This window comes from Podarcis melisellensis (genome assembly GCF_964234715.1).
Source record: "Podarcis melisellensis genome assembly, chromosome: 8".
Classification (NCBI taxonomy): Eukaryota; Metazoa; Chordata; class Lepidosauria; order Squamata; family Lacertidae; genus Podarcis; species Podarcis melisellensis.
In genome coordinates, this window is record NC_138540.1 from 56249610 (window position 1) to 56263657 (window position 14048).

The 14048-nt window shown below is 46.0% G+C and overlaps 1 protein-coding gene across 2 annotated transcripts in view; it reads right to left on the reverse strand.

Moving 5' to 3' along the window:
* Positions 1 to 3170: 3170 nt before the first annotated feature.
* Positions 3171 to 14048, reverse strand: part of SLC12A3 (solute carrier family 12 member 3) — a 28208-nt gene continuing 17330 nt past the window's right edge. The window contains exons 17-26 of one of the 2 annotated variants that reach the window (XM_081922693.1): positions 13217 to 13357; positions 12508 to 12614; positions 12053 to 12135; positions 10455 to 10517; positions 9026 to 9127; positions 7539 to 7650; positions 7059 to 7145; positions 6162 to 6297; positions 4874 to 4941; positions 3171 to 4174 (exon numbers count right to left, since the gene is read on the reverse strand). In XM_081922693.1, coding sequence (XP_081778819.1) covers positions 4033 to 4174; positions 4874 to 4941; positions 6162 to 6297; positions 7059 to 7145; positions 7539 to 7650; positions 9026 to 9127; positions 10455 to 10517; positions 12053 to 12135; positions 12508 to 12614; positions 13217 to 13357 — 1041 coding nt within the window. In that variant the 3' untranslated portion in view covers positions 3171 to 4032. Of the gene's footprint in view, positions 4175 to 4873; positions 4942 to 6161; positions 6298 to 7058; positions 7146 to 7538; positions 7651 to 9025; positions 9128 to 10448; positions 10518 to 12052; positions 12136 to 12507; positions 12615 to 13216; positions 13358 to 14048 lie in introns of both variants that reach the window. The other variant, XM_081922692.1, reaches the window with a different exon arrangement.

The window sequence follows — 14048 nt, forward strand, 5'->3', positions numbered from 1 at the left end:
GGTATCTCCCTATGGCCTCAAAACTGCTGCTTTCACTTGCCAGCATTGACTGCACTTGTAGGGACAATGCTTGGACAGTGAGCATCCACTGTGTGCTGTTCCACTTTGTCTGAGAACACTCAGTGGACATTCAGGTGTGTCATACCTGTTAAATGGGTGCACTTGAGGGGAAAGCTGACACCTGCTTATCTACATGCTGAGCGCAGCCCATTGCCAGCAATCTCCAAAGCAAGTGTCCTGGAAACCCGCACAGAACTTTGTGAGCAGCTGTTTGTTTCACACTGTTCAATAATGGATATGCTCCCCTACCCTCCACCACAGGTTAAAATGGCTGATGCAATCCTGAAACTATTTACAAAGATATAGGAACACACATAAATAGTACATGAACACACACACACACACACTATGCTGACAAAGGGTGAAGATGTACAGTCTTCAATGTTTGTGAATACACCCTAAAGGAAATCATAGTAACTGAAAAATAAAAGTCTGAATCTTGGCCAACAAACTGATGATTGTGACCAAGTATTAAAACATTTGTTTTCTGAGCAAAAAACATTTGAAATGTTTGATTGCCCTAATGAAACTCACAAGGTAGCCAGCGTATTCAAGGGAAAGAAGCAATTCCACTATGTGAAAAGCTTACAATATTTGGAGCTTTTCAGTTTGTATAAATGTAAGAGGTGGCATGATAGAAGTTTATGAAATTATGCATGGCATGGAGAATGTGGGTAGAGAATAAAATCTCCTCTCATAACATTAGAACTGGTGGACATCCAAAGAAGCTGAATGTTAGAGGATTCGGGACAGACCAAAGAAAGTCTTCTTTCCATGGTGCATAATCTAAAATATGGAATTTGCTCCCACAGGAGGCAGTGATGTATTTTAATATTTTGTAAGCTGCTTGGAGATGTTTTGTAAAAAGCAAACAAATATAACAACAACAACTGATAATAATAAAGGGAGAGGGAATGGAGTGTCCTGGAAAAGGGCATGACAGGCTGGCTCTACACAACAACATTTTGTTGTAAATCTCAGGTCACATCCACACCACACATTTAAACTACATAGCTCCCCCTCCCCCACCCCAGAAAAAAAATTGTGGGAGCTATAGCTCACAGAACTACAATTCCTAGCACCTTTAAGAACCTATAGCTCTCAGGATTTTTTTTTGGCGGGAGAACCATGTGGTTCAGCTGTATGGTATGGATGTGATTAACTGGTTGGGATTTTGCAAGTCAACAGGGAAGACAGACAGGCACAGGTGGGCAGAATAAGGCAGAGAGAGTTGCCACTGTCAACACATGTGAAATGATGCAAGAGTGCATTGGGACAACGATCATTTCCCCCCAGTGATCTGCCACTGGAAAATAGGGAGAAGAGCTACTGCTTGGCTGGGTCTAAGCCAGGATGTGATTAAAAAAAGAGAGACAGCTGTTTTATTTCCTTGAACCATGGCAATTGTTTCCCCCACTGCTGTTTGGTCCTCGTGTTTTCTCTGGCAGGCCCCACATGTCGCCCTGGGGCTGTACATGAGTTCATTGCCAAAATGTCACACTGATCTCCTTGTGGGATTGTAGGTGTTGGCTCTAAGCCAAGGGGAATCTATGCTTGCAGGAAGGCCTGCCCTTCTCATACCCAGAAGAGTCACAGGGGCTCTGTGGAGCTCTCAGCAGATATGAGATGGACTGGTGGGCTCTAGGTTGTGAATAATCTTTTGCTCTTCTTCATCACAAAGACTTCCAAGTCACCTTCCAAACTGGTGTCCAGGATCTTATCATCCTGAGCCCCATCCCAGAACTCTGTGCCATTGAGATGCCTACTCTACACACACCATTAAAAAAAAAATCCTGGAGACTTTGCCCCATCAGGGCAGAGCTTTGGGACAACAATCCATGGCCCCACCCCACTCAGCAGAATGAGCAAGAAGGTCCCCAAATGCATCCCAGAGTCTAAACTGCAGACCAGATAGCTAATAATAATACCGGTAATAATTTAATAATTTTATTATTTATACCCTGCCCATCTGGCTGGGTTTCCCCAGCTACTCTGGGCGACTCCCAACAGAGGACTAAAAACAGAATAAAACTTAAAACATTAAAAACTTCCCTAAACAGGACTGCCTTCAGATGACTTCTAAAAGTCAGATAGTTCTTAATTTCCTTGACATGTGATGGGAGGGTGTTCCACAGGGCAGGCACCACTACCAAGAAGGCTCTCTGCCTGGTTCCCTGTAACCTCACTTTTCACAGGGAGGGAATCGCCAGAAGACCCTTGGCGCTGGACCTCAGTGTCCGGGCAGAACAATGGGGATGGAGACGCTCCTTCAGGTATACTGGGCGAGGCCATTTAGGGCTTTAAATGTCAGCACCAACACTTTGAATTGTGCTCGGAAACGTACTTGGAACCAATGTAGGTCTTTCAGGACTGGTGTAATATGGCCTTGGCAGCTACTCCCAGTCACCAGTCTGGCTGCCGCATTTTGGATTAGCTGGATGTAACTACCATTTGAATTTCCCACAATGTTCTAGGATGATACAGTGTGGAGGGTTATTGTGTGGAAGTAAAGTGGCAACAAGACCCAGCCCCCTGGCATTGCTCATTACCACTGCTGCTGCCACTGTCACCCCCTGTAGGCACCAGGTAAGCTGGTGGTGGGGAACCTTAAGCCTAGGCACTGGATATGTCCCTCCAGGCCTCTCTGGTTGTGCCTCTTGCTCCTTTTAAGGGGGATTGAGGAGTGTGTGGGTGTAGAAAATAGCTCACCATACAAAAGGCAAATTTTTACATTCATTGCTTCTTGCCCCACCCATAGCTGCCCTGTGGAAAGTAGCCCAGAAGAGAATGTGTCCCATGCGCTGAAGCAAGGTCCTCCCACCCAATCAGGTTTAAGCCAACCAGGGGTTGGAACAGGGGACTCCCACCAGAGGGCCTTTTGCCTAGAGCCCCTCTCCATGACGAGTGCCCAGTGGGATAGTCAGGAGATGGACCTACTTGATGCAGGTTAGTTGCCTTGACGACTCTGAAGCTTTTTGAGGGAATGGGGGGGGGGAACCAATTATGCAACATTTTTGAGGGCAGGCTCTTCCCTCCTGCTCATAGGGTGGTCACTAGTGCATTGGCAAAAAAGAGGACGCAGATTTGCGTGAACAGTGCATGTGATATTTTATAGGTATAGATGCAAATTTGGAAAGAATTGCTACAGTTTGAATAGAAATACAACCCATTTCACCATAGTGGGGAAGGTGTCAACCTCTATACTTGCTCAATCTGCCATCCGGGTTCTAATTAATGATGGACTACTGCGAGCCCCGCCCCCACCCATAATTTTATTAGTCTTTAACTTTAGGCTTGCCATACATCAGGAAAATTCCTGACACGTCCTGGTTTTCAGGTGTAAAAGTGGCATCAGGGAAAATGTCATGGAAAACCTGGATGTATGTCAATGTGATGGGAAAACAGCAGGAACAGCTCCAAAAGATTAAAATCACTATCCCCCCCCTCCAAAAAAAAAAAACACCCAACTTTGCAGATGTCAGGAATTTCTACCTTTTGAAATATGGCAACCCTACTTAACTTAGACTGAGCAACCATTAAACTGGGAAGTTTTGGCCCTATAGATGTTGCTGAACTACAACTCCCATCATCAGCCCCAGAAAACATGGCCAGGGGATGATGGTAGTTGTAGTTCAGCAACATATGGGGGCCAGGAAATACCACCACACCTGAAGTAGAGGATGCTTTCAACTTAAGGACTCTCCTCTGTACAGCAGGACACATGGCGAACCACATCCCCTCAGCAATCCATCAAAATCTACCAGAGACCATTGGTCAGATTATTCCTCTTAACAACTTGTGGCAGGGCGGAATATCCATCATTCACACCACAGCTCAGGAATATTCATCATTCACACCACAAGTCTTTTATTGTGGACCTTCCACCACCAGAAACAAACCCTCCAGAAGGCCCAAGTCCTAAGAGCAGGATCTGGCCTGGAACAACTTCTTCTTGGTTCAGCTGCCCAAGAATCACTGGCAATAAAAGGTCAAGACATTCTCCTGGTTGCCCCTGGTCAGGATGACGGGGGGTCTCAGGTCCTGCGAGAGGGTTTCCAGCCAAGCCATATAGAGGCTGCTAGGACATCTTCCCTTTCGGCCTATCGGCAGCGTTCTGGAAAAAAAAGGTGGAGAAAGCAGAGAACAGCTTAGGTTTGTTCGTTGTAAATACAGCTGGTTTCTTATTTTTATGGCACAGCCAGAGACCTGTAGTAGCTGGGTGGCAAGAGCTGACAGAAGCTATAGCCCTCTAGAACATCTAGAGGTTTACCAGGCTGGGGATGCAGCTGCTCAATCTAAATCTGGCCTGCACAACATCTGCTGTGCTTTGCTGAATGCTGCCCACCCTAGCTACGCATGGCAACCCTCCTGAGACCTGAGAGGGGGCACCTGCAAATCCTGCCTGCCGGGACTGCAGTCCCAGGAGAGTTGTCAATGTAAGAAAAACACTGGGTCCTAATTTGAATAGTATAGTGCTTGTTATCTGGTGGGCGGGGCTTGTGTGTTTTGCTCTAAAATCAGCTCCTCCCTTCATTGCGTGTTGCCTCCTGTTGTTGTATTTAGTGTCTCTCATTATGTTTTGTTACAGTTTTCTTTATTATTAAGGATTGATTTTTGTTAATCCTCCCCCCACCTCCACAGCAGCCAAGGCCCTTGGAGGCCACCATGCATGGTGCTTCAGCTTGCTGGGTTGTGCAGGCCTAGCCCGTATCAATGCGGTATTTCCAGCCATACTTCTTTGTAAGGTCAACATTTCACAAAGCACATGCAAAAACTCAGGTTGGTCAGTTGGTTGGTGGCTTGTCTTACTTACATGAAGATGAGAGCTGCATCTCGCGAGTAATCCAGCAAGATTTCGTTCATCCTTACTTGTCGAAGTGACTGAAGGGCGGAAGAGAGAATAGACAGTAAATGCTGAGATTAAGGCCACATTTAGACCATGAATTTAAAGCTCTGAAAGCACTTTAAACAGTCATGGTTTCCCTCAAAGGTTCCTGGAAGCTGTGGTTTGTTAAGCGTGCTGAGATTTGTTCGGACACTCCTGTTACCTCTCACAGAGCTACATTTCCCAGTGTTCCTTGGGAAGAGGGGCCAGCTGTAAAACCACTCTGAACAATGTGGTTTGTTAAATGTTGCTGGGAATTGTAACTGTGAGGCGTAAACTACAGTGCCCAGAGTTTGTTGAGGGAATGAATATGCTACGAAGGTGCTTTAAAGCCCAGATGTTGCTGAACTTATACTTCCCCTGACTGTTGGCCATGCCAACTGGGGTTTATTATTGTTTCTTTTTATTTAAAAGCATTGTAAACCACTAAAAAAATCTCTCAACGGTACAGTGGTCCCACAATTTACATGTAATTTACTTACATCATTGCAGCTTTGTGTGGGGAAAATAAATAACTGGAAACTGGGAGTGAGGAGTCAGAAGGAGCCACCCAAGATCTTGCACAACCTTCCCAGAGCCCAATAAGCAAGACAAGGGGGCTTAAAAAGTTATTTCCCACTGTAGAGCTTTTGGGCCCTCTGCCTTGCTTACTGGGTACTGGGAAGGTCACATGACCTTACCAGAGCCTGGAAAAGGAGATAGAGGGCAATACCCACTCCAGATAGGTAGGGATGGTTGCGCAGCTGGGAGGGAGATTCCAGGGGTATGCTGACTCTACACAGTTTTGCCTTTGCTCGTGGACCGCCCCCCGCCCCATGTAATTTGCAGGCCCACTGTATTCAAAAATGCAACATAGGAACAATGAAAATATAAAAGCAGAGATACAATTTGAAAACCAACAAAAGAGTGTTATTAAAAAACAACAACAGGAGGAATTCAGTAATAAGATAGTCCAATGTTGTGGGTCAAGGAAAGTCAGGGCAAAAAGAGATGCCTTTCTGAGTTGCCTGAAGCAATTGACAGGTGATGCTTCATGAATGAGAGAGGGAAGAAGGGCATGCTACAACAATGTAGAAGTCCAGTGCCATCTCGAAGGCCACAGGTCAGCCACCCCTGCATTAAAGGCCTTGGGACCCATTGAGAGGAGACAGCAATTCTTTTTCACTTTTTGTGGTGGCAAAGCCCACTCTCCACATGGCCAGTGAGAACGTCAGACCTTAGCTTTATTTTTCATGACTTCCTCATCGGAAATCTTCCATGGGCAGCCGTGCCTCATCTCGTTCACCATTGCCTCGTCTTTGAAGCCATCGTTCAGTCTGAATGGGGCGATTAAGTCGTCAAATCTCTTCACACTGTCAACAAAACCATGGAGATCTTGTAAGTGACCAGGTGGCATTGTTTCTGCCTGAACCAAAGAGACCATCTAGGACCTCTCTTCCCCAGAACATTCCAGCATCCAACATGAAACTGTCAGCTGTGGGGACCCATACAGGTCTGTAATACCAAGCTGGGGACAAATCTCAGTTGCAGTTTCTTGTTTTTCTAGCCTTGAGAACATTAGAAGAGCCCTGGTGGATCAAGCCAGTGGCACATCTAGGCCAGCATCCTGTTTCCACGGTGGCTAACCTGATGCCTGAGGGAAGCCTACAAGCAGGACCTGAGCACGAGAGCCCCCTCCCCTCCCCTCTAGTTTCCAGCAACTGGGATCCAGAGGCAAACTGCCTCCAACAGTTTGGAGGGAGAAACCTAGTCATTGTGCCTAGTAACCACTGACAGCCCTATCCTCCATCAAAGCCTTAATTTCACCACATTTCCACATAGTTTAAAAAGTCATATTTATAGCTAATTTTTCTAATGTAAAATGTTAGGTGCTTCTGATACAAATTATTACACAATCTTTAATGTATATGCATAACCACTGCAAAAAACAGGAGGTCGTGTTATGCATTTAACACAGTCATCTTGTATTATTATTATTTATATAACAAACCTTAAAATTTAAGGAATAAGTAAAAAAACCCATCAAAGTTTAAATAAACAAAATAACAATAAAAAAGACAACTGCAGATTATTAAACTGGATGAGCATGAAGCTACAGTTAGTCTTGATTTACTGTTCAGGTCGGGGTTTCTGGTTGATGTCGGGAAGAATATGGACCTCGTGAAACCCAAGTCGGAACTTGCTTAACAAGGAGATGATCCTGCAAGAGGAGAAAGAGACCAGTAGTACCTTTTGCAGGGGCAGCGGTTTCGTTTTTATGTTTTCCTATGCCCAGTGCACACATTGATTCTTTACATTCTGATGATAACTAAAATGCGATAACCTCTCTTCATGTTAAGAATTTTGCTATGCATCTTGGACCAGCCTTCCTCAACCTGACACCCTCCTATCATTTCTCCCACAATCTGCATTTTAATAGATACATATTTTTTGCATTGTTTGAATTCTATAGATAGACTAATTACTTTTGTAACCATAGCCTTTTAGATGCCCCAATGGGAAGCTTGCAAGAAGGGCCTGAGCACTACCACAGCCCCTCCCAGAGCACAAGGGATACAAATCCAACCAAGGGCACAAGCAGTCCTAGACTTACGCCTTGCGTTCTTCATCCATCCTGTTGATCTGCCCTCCAACAAACACCCGGATCTTGCACTTCCCCCACCTCTTCTTGCGCCCAAGGAGGTAAGGGATGAGGAGCGTCAGGCCTGCCAAGTAAGAACACAGAATGGCTCTTCATCAAATAGCTATAACCCTGGAGAAAATGGAGTCTGGGACTCCTTCGTTTATTTCAGTCTTTTTCAACTTGGTGCCCTAGAGATGTTTTGGACTACAACTCCCATAATCTCCAGGGCCCCAGGTTGGCAAATACTGATTTATATCACACTGTACTTCCAAGACGGAGCCTGTGGTGGCTATAGGCAAGGTTCTCAGGTGGCCTTTCATCCAAGGAGTGGCCAAACCCAAGCCAGCTTAGCTTTAGCAAGGTTGCTGCATCATGTGCCTCAGAGCAGCCCCTGGGACCAAAGAATCGTAGAACTGTAGAGTGAGGAGGGACCTCAGGAGTCATCTGGTCCGCCCCTCTGCAATGCGACAATCACAGCTAAAGAATCCTTGACAGATGGCCATCCAACCTGTTTTAAAACCTCCAATGAAAGAGAGTCCACCATCTTCTGAGGTTGTCCGTTCCACTGTTGAACTGCTATGACCATCAGAAAATTCATCTTAATGTTTAGTTGGAATCTCCTTTTTTGTTATTCGTACTTTGAATCCATTGGTTCAGGCCTTAGGGGGAGTAGGCTAGTTCCCTAAATGTTCCTGGTAAATTAGAGTATTAAAGTATTAAAGCGTGTTGCCTCCTTCCCAAAGCTTGGTGTCAGGGAACTGCCATCAGTGCCAGAGGGAGAGAACAAAATCCAGAGAGATTCCTGAGAGCGTCCCGGGATTGGGAGAGGCAGCCCATCTTCTGGGGAAGAGAATCAGCGTAGCACCAGTGGAGAAGGGGGGCAGATGGGGGAAGCGGTGAGGTGGTCCCATGACTCCTTGCCGGGGACCAGCAGGGAGATTAGGGGTCCTCCACTATCTACGCCCTCCTTGCGCAGAAGGCTTTTGCGCAGAGAGAGTAGGAGGAGACTAGGCGTCAAAGAGCTTCTTTGCTGGAAGAAGTTTAAGAAACGCCCACTGACGGATTCTGCCAGCGATTGAGACAGCCACGGGTGAGTGGCTGTCTGGACAGAAAAGGTTCACTCAGGCAACCCAGCCAGGTGTTTGCACCGGCTTACGCACGAGCAACCCCTAGAACCATTACACTTGGGAAGCTTCTACCCAGTTTATTGAGGGAGGCACAATGCTCACGTGTGCAATATTGGGACATTGTGCGTGTGATGTTTCCCCTTCCATCATCCTCATAAGCTGGCGCCTGTGGCCCTAACTGTTCCCTTATGAAAAAGGGACACCACTGTCCCAGAAGCCCCAAAGCAAAAATGGCAGTGATGGGTCCAAGCAGAGGTTTGGACCAGAAGGTGCAACGCTCCTTTAGTACCACAAATCCTTACCTATGTGGTAGAAGGATGCTGAAATTACCTCCATCATCGAAGAGCCAGTAGATGTCAATGGTTTTCTTGCCCTGCTCTATCTGGAAGGCAGTGCTTGCTTGCTGTTCTGCTACCAAGGCATCAGGGTCCACTAGGAATAATAATAAAAAGGATCCCCACTGCATGAGTGCCCAGGATTTCAAACGCCACTCACCAAGTGAATTTGCAAGCTTATGAAATCCCTCTTGAGATGCTCCACTTCCCATTCTGTTCATTAGGAAACTTTAAAAAAAAACCATCTAATTATATGCAAAAATATGTAAATTATATGTTGAGTTGTATCCAGCTACATTCTACTTAGAATAGACTCGTCAGAACTGATGTACCTAAGTTAGGCCATCAGTTTTGGTGGGTCTCCTCTGAGTGGGACTAACTATGTATAAAAGAGCCAAGTCCCATGCTGCCATGTATTTCTGCAACATTTTTTTACAAGTATTAATATGTATGTATTTTTATATAGTTATATGTATTGCTGTATGCATCGGCTTATGTGCTGGTTAGTTTAGGAAACCTGGAAAATATATATATTTATAATGCATATGTAATATAATTATACATACTATACTATGACGGTGCATATATAATCTGAGAATAGTTTGTATTTTTAGTGTGACTGGTAAATAAACAACTCATTTCTTCTTGAAATCTAGGAGCCAGATGGGAACTGGGGGGAAAATATGTGCTGAGAAACAGAGCATGGAAGTTTTCAGAGAACGCCGTCCCTAGTCTCACAGGCAGCTCTTATCACATGGTAAAATGTGTTTCAATAATTTTGGCATAGGCCTTGTAGGAGACAGTAGAACATGATGGCAACTTGGAACTGATGTATACATGGGGCTGATGTGGTCCTGACTCAGAGAGTAACCAAATTGGGCAGGGGGGGCAAAATGAATGTGGGATTGTTTTTTATTTGCATCTCATTTGCAAAGCTAGGGCAGAAATCATAAATCCTAGGAGTAAGCATAACCAACAGAATTAAATATTCACTTTGTAATCTTCCAGATGTTGAACTCCAACTCCCATCAGCCCCAGTCAAAAGGGCCAATGGGCAGGAATAATGAGAGCTGTAGTTCAACAACATCTGGAAGGCACCATCTTGGCTACTCTGGCTACTGCCCTAGATCCTTTTAAGGCCTATCCAGTCCAGCATCCTGTTCTCACAGTGGCCAAACCAGATCGATGAGGAAAGGTCACAAGCAGGACCCGACAGGAGAATGGTCAAGACAGGGCCCAAGATGGCAGGTTTCTCTTCCTGTGCTATAGGAGAAGAAATCAAACCTTTGAGTCGGCACACTCTGATTTCAAAGGCCTTCCATCTGTGGCCCAAGTCAGTCACTTTCCCCACAGGTAAGACAGTCTTAACAGAAAGACGAGCACTAGAGGTCACAGAAATGAACCTGCTGGGAACTGACATGTACTTATCACAGGAGGCTCTTCAATGTTCTTCTGTGGATCTTCTGCTGGGTCAAACACGGGGTTAACTAGAGGAAAGAGAATATGCAATGAACACAATGGAGCACTCTTCCTCAGCCTGGTGTCCTCCAGCTGCCCAGGACTACATCTCCCGCCAGCTGGGGCTGATGGGAGTTGTAGTCCAAAGCATCACGAGGGCATCAAGTTTGGAAAAGCTGCTCTGGAAGTTGGCTTGGAGCAAAAGAACACCCCCTTAGCAGTTGGATGGTAACAAGGATTGTGATTCATTTCCTCCTTACACTAGTGAGAAGGACCAAAAGAAGCAAGATCAGATTTATTTGATTTTTGTGTTTGTTTGCCTCGCCTCTTGGCCTGGTGCCTAACACTGAACAGTGGCTTGTGATGAGCCACTGTTTAATGCTGAGTGCAGCATATCATCCAGGAAGGGCCTACCTTCCTCATGAGTTAGGATGAAGGAACAGGTCATTGCTTTGCATCTGCTTTGCATGCAAAAGTCTCAAGTTCAGTTCCTGGCAGTGTCTTTAAAGGTCTAGGAATTGTCCCCTCTCTGAAATCTTACACCGCTATTGCCAGTCATTGTAGACAACACTGAGCTAGATTGACCAATGGTCCAAATGCCAAAGGCAGCTTCCTGTGTTCTTTTCTGTGTCCCACAGTTCAGTGGTTACAGCATCTGTTTTGCATGCAGAAGGTCCCAGGTCTTGAATGGGGTAACTGTGCCCCTGAGGGACTAGGTGCGCAGCCTGGGAGTCATTTTGGATTCACAGCTGTCCATGGAGGAGCAGGTTAACTCTGTGTCCAGGGCAGCTGTCTACCAGCTCCACCTGGTACGCAGGCTAAGACCCTACCTGCCCACGAACTGTCTCACCAGAGTGGTGCATGCTCTAGTTATCTCACACTTGGACTACTGCAACGCGCTCTACGTGGGGCTACCTTTGAAGGTGACCCGGAAACTGCAATTAATCCAGAATGCGGCAGCTAGACTGGTGACTGGGAGTGGCCGCCGGGACCACATAACACATAACACCGGTTCTGAGAGATCTGCATTGGCTCCCAGTACATTTCCGAGCACGATTCAAAGGGTTGGTGCTGTCCTTTAAAGCCCTAAACGGCCCTGGTCCTATATACCTGAAGGAGCGTCTCCACCCCCATCGTTCAGGCCGGACACTGAGATCCAGCGCCAAGGGCCTTCTGGAGGTTCCCTCATTGTGAGAAGTGAGGCTAGAGGGAACCAGACAGAGGGCCTTCTCAGTAGTGGCGCCCGCCCTGTGGAACACCCTCCCATCAGATGTCAAAGAGATAAATAATTACCTGACATTCAGAAGACATCTTAAGGCAGCCCTGTTCAGGGAAGTTTTTAATATGTAACGCTGTACTGTTTTTAACACTTGATTGGGAGCCGCTCAGAGTGGCTGGGGAAACTCAGCCAGATGGGCGGGGTAAAAATTATTATTATTATTATTATTATTATTATTATTATTATTATTATTATTATCCTCTGTTCCTAATTGCATCCTTTTAGGCAAATCAACTGAACTTTAGGAAGCCTCTGGCCCAGACAGGATGTGGTGGAGGAACTCACTGTGAGACTGCACAAGCCTGGAGATGTTGAGCCCCTCCTTCATCCGCATCATGCACACGCCATACTTGAAGTCAAAAGCATCACTGGAAGACAAAACCAAAGGGCTGCCAGAGTCAATGTAAGACAAATCTCAGAAGTCCTGGTTGGAATCAGCAGAGGCTGGTCTCCATGAAGGCAAATGGGGCACTGCCCACCAACCCACATCTGCCCTGCAGCCAGCCCCCCACCTGCCTTCTTACTGACAAGCAGCTCACAGGATGGCCCTGCCTGTCAGCCTCCTCCTCTTCCTTAGCCTCAGGGTTGGTCAAGACGGGAGCCAATTTATAAATGAACATATGAAACATTTGCCCAAGTCATAAACAGACACATCTGCCCATCCCTGGTGCTAATGGTGGCCACAAACAGCTGCAGCCGCTAAATCATTTAAATGGACCCCATGCCATGACCCAACTTACTGCAGAATCCCAATGTATTCTTCCACCGTCTGTGGATGGGCAGCCTGCCAATTCTTCTTGTAACCTATCACAAGGACATTGGGCTTCATTCTCCCAAGACCGGAAGCCTTTATCAAAGCAGAGAACAAGGGGGTATCATTATAAACCACACTGACACTCCCTCCTCATTCCTGAACTAAGAACTTGGGTGGAAACAACTGGGCGGGGGGTGGGGATTTTCTAGCCAAGTTCTCCACGCCATGCGTAATTTTATAAATTTCTATCTTGTCACCTCCTACTCTCCTTTTCTCTAAACTTAACAGGGCTCATCCACACTTGTCCTTTTCCTAGAAACCACAGGTCTGAATGGTTCCCCCTTTCCTCCACTCTTTTCCCAGGGATAACCTGCTCTTTAGTGCTAAATCAAAGGAAACATCAATCCAGAGAAAACTCAAATTGCCATTTGTTCTGATTGAGTGCTAAAGAGCAGTTTTCCTCAGGAGAAAGCAGCAGGACAATGCCCTCAGTAATGCCACCAGCATGCCGCATTCTGCCACAAAGTATGGCTGCTGAAAACAGACAGTAAGAAACAACAGTTAATTTGTCCAATGAATACTGAACTTTCACAATAATCATTTTAAGGATTCTTCAATGTAGCAGTCGTTGTAGACATGGGCTGCCTGCTTACCTTCAGCATTTAAAGATATTTCTCTTTTTGTTTGATTTTTACCTGCATAAGAATCTGAACTCCCGTTCTCAGGTCCTCAGCTAAGACATCAGTATAGAAAGATTTGATTTTGCGCTTGGTCAGCCACTTGACGTGGCCTCTGGAAGCAAGACGGAACTCAGACATCATCTGTTTGCCTGGCCCCTGTGAGAATGCAGAAGAAAACAGTGGGAGTCCCAAGGGTGGGTGGCTTAAGACAGGCACACCCTTCCTGACTCGTGTGACCATCAAGTTATCCAAACTGCACTTCACTAATGTGACGCCCTCCAGATGTTTTGGACTACAACTCCCACCATATCTAACTGTTGGCCGTGCTGAATGGGACTGATGGGAGTTAAAGTCCAAGCTGGACACAGAGCCTATGATCAGATCCCATCCCTGGGCTTGTCTCATGGGTGCCACCTGCACCTAGGATCCTATTTCAATCACAAAAGGTGTAAGCAATCCCTCTGAGCATGCACAGAGGCTCCTTCTTATACTAGCGAGAAACCACATGCCACTTCCTCATGTCTGCAGTTTGAAGAAAGGCCTTCAGAGCCCAGGAAGTTTGAGCTAAGGGGTACCTCTGTGTTGTTGTTTTTAAATTTGGCACTTGGCCAGCTCAATAATGCAAAGGGGCCAATCATTTCCCCATTGATCAGCCACCACATCTGCAATTGCTGCACCTCAGGCAGAGAATAAGAGGTAATCTGGAAGCAGAATGCCATCCTGTGATTAATGTGCCCTGCTTTCAAAAAGCAGCTTCTGATCTTTGCCTTGGCAATTAAGCTGCAGCTGGAAGTGATTGCCTTCCATATCTTCCGAGCCTATCATTCAGTCCTGCTTAATTAGCTGA